At 49.3% G+C, this 17,642-nt stretch overlaps 1 protein-coding gene across 1 annotated transcript in view; it reads right to left on the bottom strand.

Moving 5' to 3' along the window:
• The window catches only part of LOC125432792 (lysine-specific demethylase 4B-like), a 136,351-nt gene that overhangs the window by 63,348 nt on the left and 55,361 nt on the right, over positions 1-17,642 (bottom strand). The window contains 1 exon segment of the mRNA XM_048496731.1: positions 7,963-8,159. Coding sequence (XP_048352688.1) covers positions 7,963-8,159 — 197 coding nt within the window.

The raw sequence follows: 17,642 nt of genomic DNA, 5'->3' as shown, positions 1-17,642 counted from the left end.
ATGCTCTGCAACCCGGAAAAGACAAGTAATCCAGAAAGTCACCCAAGTAGAAGGGCAAGATTTAAACCATGTGGTGTCTGTTCACACCTGCACGGAATGCTTCTGCAGAATCCAGAAGAGTTGGGGTTTGGTTTCGCCCTGATCCATGGGAACTAATACTTGTGACAAGCGCTCCTTAAACAACCTTATCTTCTGCCACAGGGTAAGGAAACTGTGGTGCCCCCCCCCTCGCCCAGGCCCTTTGGGCAGTGTGTCCTTCCCTCCTCCCTAACCTGGGGGTTGGTCTCCCTAGACCAGGGGTAGGGAGCCTGCGGCTCTCCAGATGTTCAGGAACTACAATTCCGATCAGCTCCTACCAGCATGGCCAATTGGCCATTCTGACAGAGGCTGATGGGAATTGTAGTTCCTGAACATCTGGAGAGCCGCAGGTTCCCTACCCCTGCCCTAGACGATGACTTTCCCAATTGGCCCAAGGGCCAAGAAACCACCGTGCCCACAAAGCACTGGGTGCACGGCCAGCCCTCGCCCACGCCACCCTCCTCCTAGTAGGTCTCCTTGCCTCCCTTCCCCTGTCTGGCTTGAGAGTTCACACCCTCCCTCTCTCTCTCCTTTGCTGCTTCACAGGGAGAGGAGTTTCCAGGGCCTTGTCTCTCCCCTGTGGCCTCACAGGGAGAGGTGTTTACAGCTTGTGTGAACAACTCCCACCCTGTTACTGCACAGGGTGGGGACCAGCTTGAACCGGGGTCTAGGTTCTCAAAGGAGGTCTGGGCTTCAGGGACCTCTTCCCTCCTTCCCATTTCCCACCATTGAGCTGTCCCTTTCCCTTGTCTCTTCACACCACCACCCACATTTCCTGCTGCTGCGGCAGCTCCGGACTCACCCTTTCCCACTTCCTTATATACCTTCTGCTCTCTCATTCCTCTTCCTCGTCCCAGCTGCTTCTCCAGCCCATCTTCTCCAGCCGCCTCAGCTGTGGGCTTGCTGGGCCTCAGCCTCCTCTCTTCCCTGCCTTCCCCTTTGAACAAGGCTTCTGAGGCCTCTAAGGCCTTCACCCTCCCTGCCAGAGGCTCCTCTGCAGCCTTCCCATCTCCCGCAGTGCCAGCTGGTGCGGGACTCAGTGGGGGAAGTCCGGGCACTGCAGCCGAGCCCGGACAGAAACATTCATTGGAAATTCTCAAGGGTTATTTTTTAGCAAACCAAAAGTTTACTGAAACATTTTGCCATTCCCTCAATTATCCCTTTCTTTCTGACCATCATTTGTGTTTTTTAACGTACTTCAACTTCCATTTGCATATATTTTAATTCTGCTTTAAAAAAATTTTTAAGGATGTCCATTTGGGAAGTCGGTTGGTTTTAAAATGTAATTATATTGTGTACGATTGGAATGGTTAGCCCACCTTGGGGACCCTGTAAGAAAAGCAGGATTAAAAAACTCGGTAGATACATAAAACATTGTTACTCGATTTAAAAAATTCTGATGTGAACTACAATTTATACTGGGGTGCTGTGTGGTTTCCAGGCTGTATGGATCCTCTGAAGATGCCAGTCACAGATGAAGGCAAAATGTCAGGAGAGAATGCTGCTAGAACACAGCCATATAGCCTGGAAACCACACAGCACACCAGTGATTCCGGCCATGACAGCCTTCGACAATACATACAATTTATACTCCTTACAATCCAAATTTTCAAGACATTGGAAAGTAATGCCAAGAACAAAGCCATCTGTGAATTTGAACCGGGAGCCTTTGGTGAATGGGACCATTTTCCTAGGATGGCACACATTCTCAGACAACTGCAGGAAACACTTGAAGAAGAAGAAGAAGAAGAAGAAGAAGAAGAAGAAGAAGAAGAAGAAGAAGAAGAAGAAGAAGAAGAAGAAGAAGAAGAAGAAGAAGAAGAAGAAGAGGAGGAGGAGGAGGAGGAGGAGGAGGAGGAGGAGGAGGAGTTCTCTCCTGTAGGAGACTCAAAGGGGCTTACAATCTCCTTGCCCTTCCCCCCTCACAACAAACACCCTGTGAGGTGGGTGGGGCTGAGAGAGCTCCGAGAAGCTGTGACTAGCCCAAGGTCACCCACTTGGCGTGTGTGGGAGTGCATAGGCTAATCTGAATTCCCCAGATAAGCCTCCAGAGCTCAAGCGGCAGAGCTGGGAATCAAACCCGGTTCCTCCAGATCAGAGTGCACCTGCTCTTAGCCACTACGCCACTGCTGAGGGTTCAATCCAGCAAGGATTGCTCCTGTGAACCTCCACTGGGCATGAACAAGAGCTGGGCTCTGCAAGGACAACAGGAAAACAAAAGTTGCAGCTAACTGTGACTTGTTCATCAAGTGTCCTCTGTGCAGGCACGCACGAGGGACTGCAATGAAGACACAGCAATGAACAGCATGCTAGCTAGTGTCTGGCTCCTTCATACTGGTTGTACTGCCAGTCAGACATGCTTTCCGCCAAATTAAATAGGCATGGGATCTGACTCTCGCTGGTTTATAACTGGCCTCAGCAGGTCAGACCTCTGATACAAGCTTCTAAGGTTAGATCAGCTCTTTGCCGTGGACGTTTTGACCACTTTTACTTTAATGCTTCCACCCTGGGGGCCCTTTTGGACCCTGCCACACTTCTGCAGTGGCTGCCTGCAGTAGCTGCTTGGACTTTGAAATGGGCACCACTGAACAGACCTTACAGATGCAACACACTGCTTGCTGTACCTCTCTGTGCTTGCTCCTTCTTGGTATCTCTTAGCACAGGAACCCCCAACTTCTTTGAGCCTGCAGACTCATTTGGAATTTTGACACACGGCATGACAGGAGCAGCCACACAATAATTGCCACAGCTTAACTTCAGTTACACAGTGTAGATCCTTGTGCTGTGGTGGCAGCTGCCGTCAAAGTCATGTTTTTAAAAATCTGCACAGCCAATCAAATCTCTAGTAGTGAAATCAGAAACCTTGATGCACAGAACCACGACCTGGCCCCTAAAATGCTTGACGGGCAGCAGAAAAGAGGTTGAGGGGCACCTTGGTGCCCAAGTGCACCATGTAGGAAACTCTTGCCTAGCACATGGAAAGGCAATTGGCAGACCGGATTCCAGACCGTCCATGCTCTAGCAGTGGTGGTGAACCTATGGCATTCCAGATGTTCATGGACTGCAATTCCCATCAGCCACTGCCAGCATGGCCAATTGGTCATGCTGGCAGGGGCTGATGGGAATTGTAGTCCATGAACATCTGGAGTGCCATGGGTTTGCCACCACGGCTCTATGGGCTGTCAAGCCAGCAGCAGTATGAAGGAGGAAGGTATGTTAATGAATGGGCCTTCATAACAATGGCTGATTGCAACTTTAGCCACAAGGCAGGTTCGAGGATGGCCCACCCCTCGAGCCCTCCACTCCACACATTCCTATTGAATTCTCTCTTTATGCTGAGACCTTTTTCCTGGCATGGATTGCTTGGCAGGTGGGGAGACATATCCTGTCACATGTCTCTGGTCACAAAAGTCCATTTCTAAAAAGGCTTTTAATCCATTGAAACGTTGAGAAATGAAAACACCCCCCCTCTACTGACAGACTGTTCTGCTGACCAATTAGCTTTAGCCCCAATCACTTGAGGAATATGCAAATAGCAACCATGTCAGGCCATGTCACTAGATTGGAAGAGAAAAAGAAGAAAAAATAACCCAGCAACTCATTCAGTAAATGGTCAGGGAGAAAGGAAAGGAGAAGGAAGAAAGAAAGAAAGAAAGGAAGAAAGGAAGAAAGAAAGAAAGAAAGAAAGAAAGAAAGAAAGAAAGAAAGAAAGAAAGAAAGAAAGAAAGAAAGAAAGAAAGAAAGAAAGAAAGAAAGAAAGAGGGAGGGAGGGAGGGAGGGAGGGAGGGAGGGAGGGAGGGAGGGAGGGAGGGAGGAAGGAAGGAAGGAAGAAAGAAAGAGAAAGAAGGAGGGAGGGAGGGGAGAAAGAAAGAAAGAAAGGAAGGAAGGAAGGAAGGAAGGAAGGAAGGAAGGAAGGAAGGAAGGAAGGAAGGAAGGAAGGAAGGAAGGAAGGAAGGAAGGAAGGAAGGAAGGTAGGTTAATATTTTAAATTATTAGGTGACAACATATATTTTTAGAGCAGGCAGCATCCAAATTTTGATTGCACCTGGAAGGAAAAAAAACCTTTCAAAATTTCACAGTTCGATTTATTTCTTTGCAACCTGGAGTGCCCAGGTTAGCAATTTGTGCAGCCCTACTTCTCAGCACACGGCACTCAGCAAACACAAAGGCCAATGAGCTGTGGCAGAGAAGAAGAGACAATTTAAAGACGGTGACAACCTCAAAAACAAAATACTCCACCAGGCACTCCTTCAGCCGTGGGGGAGCAGAGACAGTGTTATTGCTCATTTAGAGTTAACAAGATTCTCAAATGGATGAATGGTGGGGCAGAGGCCTGCCTGAGCACAGAAAATGTGTTTCCATTTAATGCCACCAGATGCTTTCAGTAAAAGAGGGTGACGGTAGGGACCGCAAGGGCGGAGAAAAGAAAGTAAAACAAGAAGAGGTAGTGGTGTTAGGGGGGGAGGTAGTTCTGCTTGTGAGATCACCAGCTTGCAATTAACTTGACGAGAAGAGTGATGAAAGCGCGATAATTGATGCAGAGTGCAAAGCTGAGGAAGCCAGGCCCACGAGCCTCGCTGCGCTGGCAGACAAGAGCCGGAACGCAAACCAAGAAGTGCACTTACACCGCAGGCTTATATCTGCGTGGAGAATGACTGTGCGCACCTCTGCAAAACAGACAGGGAGGCATGGCCCCACTGCCAAGCAGCACAAAGACAGGATACCAAAACAAGAGGAGGGCTTGGAGGGTAAGGTTGGTCTACATTTAAAGCTATGGACCTCGAGCTTGTTTGGAGGTTCTAGCAGGGGAGCGCAGCTATTGTACACCCTTGACTGAAGAACGGTACACTCCTTCTATCTGGGATGGTCGTCCTCTTCCACCGAGCGCGCAGCTTCGGGAGGGACACACATGGAGCAGTGAGGGAGGTAGGGGACACCCGCCTAGCCAGCCAGATCAGCCGCATCAACCCTGCCGATCAACAGGGTGACAGATGTCGCAGCCAGATCGCCCTCACATCCTTAAAGTTATGTATCCGTACACTGTAGTGTACCTTTCCAAAATACATATTTAAAATATTACGTACACAGAGGCCAACAAACATTCTTGGCCTTTGATCGCCAAGCTGTTCAGCTCCTCCATCACGGATCTGCTGTCTTGTACTCAGGGACGAAGTTTTATAATGCAACACATCCTGAGCGCCTCTGACCCTTTGAGAGCAGGATTAAAAATACATCAGAGGGAAGAGAGCAGGGCGCGGGAAAGACACTCCATCCTCTGACAGCGAGACCAGGAGCCAGCAGCTTCTTTGTAGGCACCTTTATTAGGCTGGAGGTGGCCTCTGGAGGCCACATCAAGGTTATCCCCAAGCACAACAGAGCAGCGAGGAGGACATCTGATCTGCTGAGCCCTGCGGGACCAGTCTTTTCACACAAGAGAGAAGACTCAAAGGAGGCTGGTCCCGCCTGCCCAGTATGGAACTATCAATCGCCGAAAGGATGGGTAGTCCTGGCAAGTGATGGGCCTACAGAAAAGGCGCAAAGCAGCATGAGGGTTGTGGGCGTGTTGAACATCGGGGTGGGGAAATGTATTGGGAGGAGTGAAGAGGGGAGAAAGGGGAAGAAGAGGGGAGAGCACAGTCCAAGATTGTACATAATATAAACTAGAAACCTGCCATTAAAGAATTCCCTGGTGAGAAAGGAAGAGAAATGTCAGGTTTTGGTTCTGCCAATGCTGCAATAGAGTCTGGGGTTGTAGCACCGTCTGACCCCGTCAAGAGCCTCAGGACAGGAAAAGTCCCTTCACACTGACTCAACCCCCCCTTTCCCATGGCTTCCTCGGATCAGGCTGTCCCTTCCTGTTTAGCTTCCCCTGGGCTGGTCTAAATAAAGGATTTCCTGGGGGATGAGCTTCCCCCAATGCCCTCTCCTCAGGGGCTGATCCCTGGGGAATGATGCGAATTTGGCTTGGCCGTCCCTTCTCCCACCCACCCTCCCATGGTTTCAAGAAGCTGTACGGCCTGCCTGCACAGGCCCCAGAATGGCCCAGCTAGTGCTAGTCTCCACCGCTGGCCTGTTCCAAGGGAAAGCCTGTTGCCTGAGCCTGACAGGCCCTGCTGCTAGGGCCTTTCAGGGCATGGCCTTGCTCGGCCACAGCAGCACGTGGATGAAGTTGCCCATCCTTGGGGTCTGCTGTGGAGCAGGGGGGTGGGGCTGCCACCCTGGGGTCAGAACAGGCTAGGGGTGTCCAATATGTTCACGGCGTCCTATAGGTTCACGGACCACGATTCCAATTGGCCAGGCTGGAAGAAGAGAAGAGTAGAAGAGTTTGGATTTATATCCCCCCTTTCTCTCCTGCAGGAGACTCAAAGGGGCTTACAATCTCCTTGCCCTTCCCCCCTCACAACAAACACCCTGTGAGGGGGGTGGGGCTGAGAGAGCTCCGAGAAACTGTGACTAGCCCAAGGTCACCCAGCTGGCGTGTGTGGGAGTGCACAGGCTAATCTGAATTCCCCAGATAAGCCTCCACAGCTCAGGCGGCAGAGCTGGGAATCAAACCCGGTTCCTCCAGATTAGATACATGAGCTCTTAACCTCCTACACCACTGCTGCTCCTGATGGAAGGGCTGATGGGAATCATAGTCCAGGAACCTCTGGGGCGCCAGAGTTGGACAGCCCTGGAACAGGCTAAGTGCACTTGTTTCCACTGTATATATGCACTTTATTGTTTGTTATGCACTTTTTAGCACATAAAGCGGCTGATGCAACGCGTCTTTGTGTTTTGGATTAGTTGTAACTTTGCATCTGCTGGTTGACTAATTTTTTAACTCAACCAACGAATACGATGTTCGCAAGGCGCCTCTAAAAATGGAGGCAACCAAGGTAGTCTTGGCTGTATCAATCCCCCTTCGCAGGGATTCTGAAACTAAATCCTGAGCAGTGTAATAAATCCAGTGCGGAAATAAGCCTGACACATGACAGCCATCTGAAATGCAAGAACAAGTCGGCTAGGCTCAAGTCAGACATTTCAAGAGCTAAATGACCTGACAGGGATATTTCAAAGTTATGACAAGGATCCAAGGGAATCAAACGAGGGAGGCTCGGCCTCTGCTGCAGGGGCAGGTTCGGGAGGAATGGCAAACCTCCAGGGGCAGCAGTCAATCACTGTAAACTAGGAACCAGCCTGGAACACCGGCCAAGTTATTCAAGCTCTTCCGGAGAAGGGGAAATGCGCACAGAATGCCATCTAATTGAGAGTAAAATCCAATCTGGCAGCCATTTTATGTCAAGTCTCGTCACTGCAGCGAGTTTCAAGAGCCCACGCAGAGCTGCTGGGGACAAACTGAAATCAACGTCACCAAGAAGCCCTGGCAAGGGGGACGCAAGGCGCTGCATTCGCCCAGACAGCACAGGGTGGCAACAGGTCTTCCAGGAGTGATTGCTTTGCTTTCGTGCTGCTTATGCGCCGCGCCTGCACAAGACTGCGTTCCTCATGTCTATCCTGCCAGACAGGCTTGGCCTTCAGGCAGTGATAAGAGAAAAAGGTCGGAGTTCTCCTCCCTTGCATGCTCCAGACCAGAAGCAGCTGCTTGCTTTGCAGAAAACAAATGAACATACAGACCCCCTGATGGATCAGAACAGGGGTGAATTTGATACAGCGTCTTGTTTCACATGGTGAAACAGACCCACCCAGAGAGAGACTAGGGTGGCCTTCTTTGGCACAGTTCCAATGAGCCAACGGTTCAGGAGGGGAGGCAATATCCCTATTCCCTTTGTCTTGTCATCCAAACAAGAGTTACCCTGGACGCTCTCAACGTCCACGGGGATGGGGAAGTCCTGGGGAAGGGGAGAAGGTCCACGGGATGGGGGAGTTCTGCTTTGTTTTTACCTGCGGAGCATCTTCACTTTCAACGCGTCCTTGGTCTGATTCCAGGCCTCCAGCTCTGGGCTGGTGACAGCAGTGGGTTTCATGTGGTCCAAGACGGTGACATCTTTCCCTTGCTTCCACAGATCGTAGCGGTCTGGCTGGAGGACCCGGACAAAGACATCCATCGAGATCTTCACCGTATCCTTCCGGCATGTGCACTGCAAAAGAGGGCCACAGTTAAGAGTACAGCATCTCAATAAACCCGGGGGGGCGGGGGAGAATATAGCTGAGGACTCCTCTGCAACAGTCTACTGGTGCTTGCCGAGCAGCTCCAAGGATACAAAATATGCACCAACTAGCATATCTTTGTTATAAGGTCAAGCAGGCCACTTTCAAGAATGCAATGCAGCCGTTAAAACAATGATAGTATTTGCATACGTTTGGTTAATATCTATATCAGGGGTGTCCAACTCTGGTTCCCCAGATGTTCATGGACTACAATTCCCAATTGGCCATGCTGGCAGGGACTGATGGGAATTGTAGTCCATGAACATCTGGGGCGCCACAGTTGGACACCCCTGATTATATTCTGCCTTCAATGACAATGTTCTTAAAAAGACAGCCTTCCAGATTCGTTATTTATACGCATGTATACACATGCACACCCTAGAAAGGAAAAGACGAACTAGATTTTCTGCTGAACAATCTGGCGCAGTAACCAGGAGAGGAGCAATCACTTCCCCTCTAACTCCTATGTGGTAATCACAAAATAACAGCGTAAGGGCAACAGTCCCTGCTCACTTTTCATCAGAATGAGTCAATCGATCATTTGAAGGGATCTTACTGTAATGACCCTCGAGGACTGCAGGTGGCAAAATGTGACAAGTTAATGCAAAACACTCTTCCCATATTTTGGTACAAACAGTTTGCATGCTTGGAAAGTCCTGATCTACAGTTCAAGGTGAACAAGGTCCACATGCCGCAGCATCCAGATTTTGGTGATCTATACAGCAATCTCTTTTTGGGACTAACACCCAGGCATTCTCCAAATTGCAAAATAATAAAATCTAGCGTGTTAATGGCTTGGACTATTGCTGTCTTCCCTTTCCTCATACGTGTACCTTCCAGGACTGAAGAGGCATAAGGAGAGGACGGAGCTTTAGTCTGTGGCAAATCGTCAGCCAAAAAATTGATGGCGGTGCTCCTGTTGCACTAGCCGCTAATAAAAGCAGTCCCACCCCAAGACTCATAACTGCCACTGTTAGACATTTAGGGAGTTCCAAAGCAGCTCTGAGGATTAGAGTCGGTATCCTCCCCATGTCTGAATTACATCCATCAAGCTGAATCTACTGCACATGGGCACCAACCATTAAAAAAAATCAGTAAATAGGACAGGCTGTAAGGAAGATTGAGGAAAATCATCAAGACACAGGAAGGGATGGTAAGGAGACTGTAGGGAAAATTCCACCAGGGGGGCGGGTGAGGATTGCGGAGGGAGGGGCTAGGAAGATTACTGAGGAAGGGGCTCAGGCAATAGGGAAACTGAACAATGAGCCATAGGAGGTGGCAGGAGAAGATGCCATGGCCTGGGCAAAAGAGGGGGCTATGGATGGTAATTAAGTCCAAGGGCGTATCTATGGAAGTAAATTGCTAGTAAATTGCTAGTAAGTTGGTAGTAAATCCAAGGGTGTATCACACACAAACCTTTATTGGCATACAACCAAGGGTGTATCTATGGAACACAGAACCTAGGGTAAGTACTGACCACCACTACCCCTCAACAGCCTGGCCAGGTCCAGCGTTCAATTGCAGGCTCTGCCTTCAATATTTACCAATTATCAGCAAGCCTTTATTGGCATAGACAACAGTACAACAATAATAAAAACGGATTAAAAAGCATATACAATACAGGAAATAAATGTTAGGTTGAAGGAAATCTACTGGCGTTTAGTAATTTCTAGGATAAAGTCTGCCACTATCATACAGAGAGAAGGATCAGGGTTGTCCAACAAGTAGTGCAATCTAATTAAATCGGGGAGATGGGGTAAATGTAAAGGAGTAAGGTTCACATACTTGGATATGATTTCCTTGAATCTGAGACAGTGTAGTAATTGGTGGGCCAGAGATTCAACTGAGCAATTGTCACATGGGCACAATCTTTTAGGCTTTTCTTGGTTATTAAATCTGCCATGTAACAAGGCAGAGTTCCTTCAATATGACCCTGGAGCACAGTTTGTGACTAGGAGGGTGGCAGGGAGAACCTCCTTTCAAGTGGCCCTCAGGGCATGCACCCTCTCCCTTCCTCCCCCCCCCCCCGAAATGCATCTGGGGAAGAAGAAGAAGAAGAACTTACAAGCTCCTTTCCCTTCCTCTCCCCACAACAGACACCTTGTGAGGTTGAGAGAGGGGCGGGGTTGAGAGAGTGCTGAGAGAACTGTGACTAGCCCAAGGTCACCCAGCAGGCACGTAGGAGTGCAGAAACACATCTGATTCACCAGATAAGCCTCTGCGTGGAGAATGACTGTGTGCACCTCTGCCACTCAGGTGGAGGAGTGGGGAATCAAACCGAGTTCTCCAGATTAGAATCCACCTGCTCTTAAACACTACACCACGCTGGCTGCCTGGTAAGGCATCAATGAACATGCAGAGTGGCCAGAATTGGGGGTGGGGGTGGGCTCTGGGTCAGAGGAGGTGGGTTACTGATGCTTACAATGCCAGTTTAAACCAAACCAAACAAACAACATGGCTGCAGGTGTCACCCGCCCCGCCCCGCCCCCCAGCTCCTGCCTGCCCTCCATTTTCACTCCTAAACATGAAAATATTTATGGCTCTGGAAGGGAAGCAATTTTGGGGAGAGGAACGCCCTTTGCCAAGTTCCTCCCAGCTCTGGCTTCTTTGTCAAAAAGACGGCTTCCCCCCTCCCTCCATTTCTCATTTCAGAGTGGGAGTTCAGGGCACCACCTTCTGCTCCACAGAGAAAAAGCAAGCGCCAAACCAGGGAACAGTAATAACCCGCCTGCGCCAAACAGGGAGAGAATATTTATGGCCCTGCGATTTCCAGCAAACCCAATTCGCTTAATGAAAAATAGCAGAGGAAAGCAAGGAAGAAAGGCCTCGGAATGTAATTTGGCCAGGGAGGCGCGGAGCCACAGATGGTGCCCATGTTTCAGGTTTCTGGCTAGGATGAAGCTCTGCCCGGCACCTCCATCAATAGAGGTTTAAGGGATTTGCGCTGAACAGCTTTCCAATAGCTCTTTTTCCTTAAGTAATTACAAAGAAAAGAAAGTATCTGTATGAGCTGCTTGGGAATGGGGAATGGTAACTCTGCGCCCTGGCAAAACCTGTGCCAACCCCCCCCCCCCCCGTCTTCTCCTTTGCAGAGGAACCATGCTGCATAAACAAGAACAGAATAACCCCACCCTATCCACCTTCCCGGGCCCCAATTCACACAGACAACAGCAGGGCCTTACAAGAAAAGAGATACAGCACAGGAGGCGTCTTATTAAGTCACCTGAAGGCAACTGGCCATTTAAACAACATGTTACATATATTGTTAGAACATAAATATTGACATAATGATACTGATTCGTCAAACTTTAACCCAGCCCTCCCATGCAAGTGGGAAAAATAGCTGCCTGCGGGTAAAACAGCAGCTTGGGAGCAGGAGCAGAAACCCCGAATTGTCCCGTGCACATGGCAGTCACCCAGCTTTGTTGTGATTTTTTCCCCCAAAACTCTGGAGCAAAGCGGGTTTGGGAAAGTTCAAGAAAAATCCAGGAAAATCCCAGGTAGTACACAAATGTACAATGATTCTGGGGGGGGGGGGGTATGGAAACGACAAAAAACGTACATGGCAATGGCCTAGATCAGTGGTGGCGAACCTATGGCACGGGTGCCAGAGGTGGCACTCAGAGCCCTCTCTGTGGGCACGTGCACACAGAGTTTGTCATATGAGGGGAAAATTGCCCCCCCCCAAACATCTAGGCTGACCTGGGTCACTGGGCTCGATTATTAGCATTAAACCTAAGACCTAGTTTTGGGGAAGCAGTGTAGTGTCCTCTCCAGCCCTGTTCAGCGCTGTTAAACCCCACTGATTTTCATGCGAACTAAAGCGCGATCCTTTACCTGGGAGTAAGCTCAGTTGCTGGCAATGGGGCTTGCTTCTGAGTAAACCCTCCTAGGGTCATGATTCACCCGTTTGCAGAGTTGCATGGTCGTTTCAAAGCAAAGCCAACGACTATCACCAAGCTTACTCACGAGTAACGCACACCTCGGAGCCAACCGTTTTTTCTAAACTAAAACCTCAGTATTCAGGTTAAATTGCCGTGTTGGCACTTTGCGATAAATAAGTGGGTTTTGGGTTGCAATTTGGGCACTCGATCTCAAAAAGGTTCGCCATCACTGGCCTAGATCTAAAGCCACCCCTTCAGGATGGAGAGTTATAAGGCAAGAAACATGACCTTGAAATTACCAGATTTCTATTTCAGGTCAGATTTTAGGTCTCCCTCTGTCCTCTCCAGACCTGAATTATTCTATAGGATTGCTGACATTGAAATCCCTCTTGACCAGAATCATCTTCCCCCTGGCCATTGTGGGTTTTCTGGGCTATGTGGCCGTGGCCTGGTAGTTTTTTGCTGCTAACATTTTGCCCCATCCATGGCTGGCATTTCAGGGGCATGTGTTTCTGTGGTGTAAGATGTGTTTCTCTCTGCGGAACAAGGTATCTTCCCCCTCTTTCACCTCCCCCAAATTGTCTTTAAAAAGGTCGACGATCTTCCTTTTGACCCCATATTACTGCCTGATGATGTTTCAGGTCAGGAAAATGGCTTCGAAGCCCCTTCCCTGCAGGCTGTAACCCCAAAATTGGTCAGAACTGCCAATACTGAATTCCCAGCAGCCCTCTGGTTTGGCCCTGAGCACTTCACTGGCCATTTGCAGAATGCGACCACATGGAGACAGTTGCTTTGTTCTGCTACCTAGCTCACTCAGGTTAAATATGAACCGGCATTCTGCTCGCCTGGCGGACCAAAGCCGAGGCAGAATTCTTTAAAGACCATAACCTTTATCTAGCTGCAGAAGGGACTCTAGTCTAACCTCTGACCATTAACAGTACACATCAAACATTTACCTAGCAAAGCTGCGAGTGATGTTTTATTTCGCAGAGTTTATCCCGTTTCCGCTGGAGAGCACGGCCCCAGCCCGCTGGAAGAGTCACATCGGCTCAACTCTCTTTGCTTTAACAACTTCTGTATTCTCACAGACAGGACTTGAAAGGGCAAACAGTTAACGCTCACATGAACTGACAAGTCAGGAATTGGGGAGGGTGGGGGTCATTCTTGAGCAGAACAGGGCCCGTGCCGTTTCTTCAGCGGTTCACCACAGAGATCCCCAGGATGAAAAACACTCAAGCATCCAGCAGCCACTGCGTTCCAAGGCTAGGCCTGGTGGAGGCTGCCACCTGGGTCGGCACCTGGCACCTGGCCCCCAACGTTCACAAGTGCTGAGGAATCTGTCATCTCTAAAACACGCAGGATCTGATCGGATGGCCACACTGACCACAATTCCCTTTGGGAGGGAGAGAGGAGGGGGAAAGGATACCTCCTGCATTCAACACGTTCATGATGTGTAGGGAAGTAACACCCGTGGAATAAACCCTCCAGGAGTACTTAAAGCAGAAAGGCTTTGGGTTGTTTTTGCTCACAGGAACACAACCAGGCGATTCTGGGGGCTGCAGAGCAAGCGGGGAACCAGGGATTCCTCACAGGGGGGCTCTTGCGTTTGATTTACTGGCGCCGTTATTCTCTGCTCCGTTGCAAAGACCATCTCCCCGCTGGCCCACCCTCCCCGTCCCCTCCGCAGCTCCGCAATCCAACCGCAGGCACGTCCCCCTCTCCGTCTCACTCCGCCCCTCCTTACGTGCATCAAGCCACCGTTATGTATGTTTATATTTCAATTTTAATTTAATTTTATTGCTTTCACACTGGCGCACGTGAATAATGTATGCCAGGCCACAGACCCCAGGGGCCTCTTTTCTACCCAGGCGGTGGTATTTCCTCGGCCTGCGTGCAACCGTGCCGCATCGCCCCCACAGAGGCCCCTTGCCAAAAAACCGGACCCCTCCTCCCTGCCCTTCTTTTCTCTAACACAGCTGCCTAATCCTTTCTGGAGCAGCAAGCAGCCCTGTGCAGCTGCAAATCAGAGCACTTCTGACAAACAAAAAGGGACCGGGGGGACAATTTTTCTCCTCCTTTATTGCATCAGATGCTGCTATCAGGTCCTAAACCAAGCAACACTGTACTTCTCTGCTTTCTCTTTGGGGTCACTGGCTCTTCTGTTCGGATTTCATTATCCAACCTGATACCACCTAATAGTGGGGTCACATGACCCCGGACGCACGCCAGCTGGTCATGTGGGGGGGGGGGCGGAGAATCAGCCCCACACCCATCCCCTTGGCCCGGCCCCTGCAGGCTGCTCCTTCGGCCTGAAGGAGCAGCCTGGCAGGGTGGGACTGAGGGGCAAACGACAACGGCCCAGCCACGTAAGTGGGGCGCAGGGAGGAGTAGGTTTTGCTCCAGGCGCCATTCCCCTCCCCCACACCTCTGCCTAATAGTGCCTGAATAAGGAATTCAGGTGGCTCCAACCTCACAAAAAGGGATTATCCTAACCTACCTCATACCCTGCATCTTCGTATCTTCGAGACCGCATCACCCCATACGTCCCTGCACGGCCTCTCCGTTCAGCAGAGGCCAACTTACTGGTGGTCCCTGGTCCCTCGATGATACGGCAGGCCTCCACGCGGGCCAGGACCTTTACGGCCCTGGCCCCAGCCTGGTGGAACGCTCTTCCACCAGCTGTCCGGGCCCTGCGGGATCTTACTTAATTCCGCAGGGCCTGTAAGACGGAATTGTTCCGCCGGGCCTTTGGAGGAACCAGCCGTTGATGGTGTGTCCCCCCCCCCCTCCCCGGCCTTTTACATCTGTGCCTTCTGCCATCTTGGGGTTTACCATTCCTCCCTCCTGAAAGAGGATTTAAGAATGGAGCTTCCGGACGCCATTTTTGCTTATGGTAACCTGTTATTACGTTTAGCCTTATTTTTATCGCTGCTTTTAATGGTTTTAGTTGTTTTATTCTACATATAATGGTTTACTGTACACCGCCCTGAGCCCTTCGGGGATGGGGCGGTATAAAAATCTAAAGAATAAACAAACAAACAAACAAATAAATAAATCTGAGGTCACGCTGACCGTTTTAATATATGTTCTTTGATGCTTTTGCGAAGGCCAATGGCTCTCTGGGATTACCAAGAACCAACATTTTGAAAAAACCAGATGGTCCAGCTGTGCTGGGATTCTGCTGCTGAGAAGGCACAAGGGGGGAAATCAAAAACATTCAATGCTCCTGTTGATGGGGAATTCTTACCCACTGGGAGACTGGGCTCACCAACTGGGAATTTGAACCAAAAAGGTATAGGGAGAGAAATCTTATTGTGCCCAACAGGAAGAGGGCAAAAATCTCACTGCAGGAATAAGAGACCATTTTCTCTCAAGATCGACACTGAAGCCAAGGGTTTTTTTGTAGATAGATACAAACAACTGTAATTAGGCAGGACTGGAACTAAATTCTGATACTTGGAAAAGGTCAGGTTCCTTAATTTTAGCTCTGTGTCTCAGGACAGAAGGAGGGAATTTGTAAGAGCTGAACCGAGCCTGGTTCAGAAAAAACCTTGGGCAGAGATCAATGGAAGAAATCACAGACAGTTAGATAAGTACAATGTAATTCTGAAATATGTTAGTGCCACAAAATTTATGGAATATACTCGCTTCAGCTAAAATATAAGGCAAAGTCTGCACATTGATTATTATTTGGTTCATTCAGGCCTATACTTTCTTTCAGGCCTTCTCCTTCAAGCATGTAAAGAGGAGAACGCACATCAGAGTTCAGGCTACAACTGGCATCTGCCCAGTTTTTTTAGAAACCAGGCGAAGCCAAGAAGAGAAGACGAGTTTGGATTTGCACCCCACCTTTCTCTCCTGTAAGGAGACTCAAGGTGACTTACAAGCTCCTTTCCCTTCCTTTCCCCACAACGGACACCTTGTGAGGCAGGTGGGGCTGAGAGAGTTTCGAAGAACGGTGACTAGCCCAAGGTCACTCAGCAGGAATGTAAGAGCAGGGAAACACATCTGGTTCACCAGATAAGCCTCTGCCACTCTGGTGGAGTGGGGAATCAAACCCGGTTGTCCAGATTAGAATCCACTTGCTCTTAACCACTACACCACACTGGCTCTCAAATGGGAATCTTAACCAGCAGGGCTTCTGACTGGCCCCTAGAGAGCTGATTGACTGAGCAGATTAAAATATGGTTGTGTTGATAGGCTCTTTTTCACTCCACTCTCCCAGTGTGTTCTTTAAAATTATTCCTATTAACCGCCGCATCTCCCATTTTGTGGTTGTACCCACCACCCTGAATCAGAATTCCAGTGGTACTCACAGGTTCAGAAAGTCTGGGGACCCCCAGTGCTGTGCTTCAATCTTTGCCCGTGCAGACACCATCACCTTCTTGAACCACAAGCAGCTTTTGAACAGTGCATCCTCAAAGAACCCTTTCCATGCTGAACCACCTGCCTTGGGAACCCTGCCTATCTGCTGCAGAACTCCAGAGCACCGGAGAAGATTCTGGGGCCTGTTCTTGGGGTCATATGGCTCTCTCAGCAGCAGGAGCAGCAGTGGCGTAGTAGGTTAAGAGCAGATGCACTCTAATCTGGAGGAACCGGGTTTGATTCCCCGCTCTGCTGCCTGAGCTGTGGAGGCTTATCTGAGGAATTTAGATTAGCCCGTGCACTCCCACACACACCCCAGCAGAGTGACCTTTGGCTAATCACAGTTCTTTGGAGCTCTCTCAGTCCCACCCACCTCACAGGGTGTTTGTTGTGAGGGGGGGAAGGGCAAGGAGATTTTGAGTCTCCTACAGGAGAGAAAGGGGGGATATACATCCAAACTCCTCCTCCTCCTCCTCAGACACGGGTTCTGTTCCAGACATCAGCCCAAGTTATGCTGTTTTCTTCACAGGTATATTATTTATTTGAATGTAGTTAGGTGTAATGTTAAACAATCCAGGATATGCAACTGCATGTCTGTGTTTGACATGTGTCTGTATAGTCCAATGATGCAACTACATTACACTCTTTTCAACACATTACACTTTTTCCTAGGCTTTTGTTACAGGGATATTTTCTGAGTCTCTTTCCTCTAAAAAGCTTAGTTTCTTTTTCTGCCCCTAAATGATAAAGCTGATATTTACATACTGCTTCTAAGCCCAGATAACACGAACCTCGCTGTTGTTTATTGCCACACTGCCTTTTTCTCTTTTCAAACTTTATTACCATTCTCTCACAACCAGCAAAGTCTAAGGTATATTTAAACAATTGGGAAGGGGGAGTTTGCAAGCCCACCGCTTGTACTGTGAATATCTGTAATTACTGCTTTAATCAACAGGAACGAATTTACACTTCTACATTTTGTCAGTGTTCCAAACAGTATAATTGTGTGTGCTAAATGAGGCCCGCAGTGTCTTTTATTCAGTTCTATGGACAGATAAGAAAGCAACATGTACACTATCACCACCACCTCTGAAGATGACACACCCCCATCACCATCAAACTCAATTTCCCTCTGGCCTGTACATCTCTAGCTTGAGTCACAAA

This window comes from Sphaerodactylus townsendi, linkage group LG05 (genome assembly GCF_021028975.2).
Source record: "Sphaerodactylus townsendi isolate TG3544 linkage group LG05, MPM_Stown_v2.3, whole genome shotgun sequence".
In the NCBI taxonomy this organism is placed as follows: Eukaryota; Metazoa; Chordata; class Lepidosauria; order Squamata; family Sphaerodactylidae; genus Sphaerodactylus; species Sphaerodactylus townsendi.
This window is presented reverse-complemented; position numbering and strand designations above follow the sequence as displayed.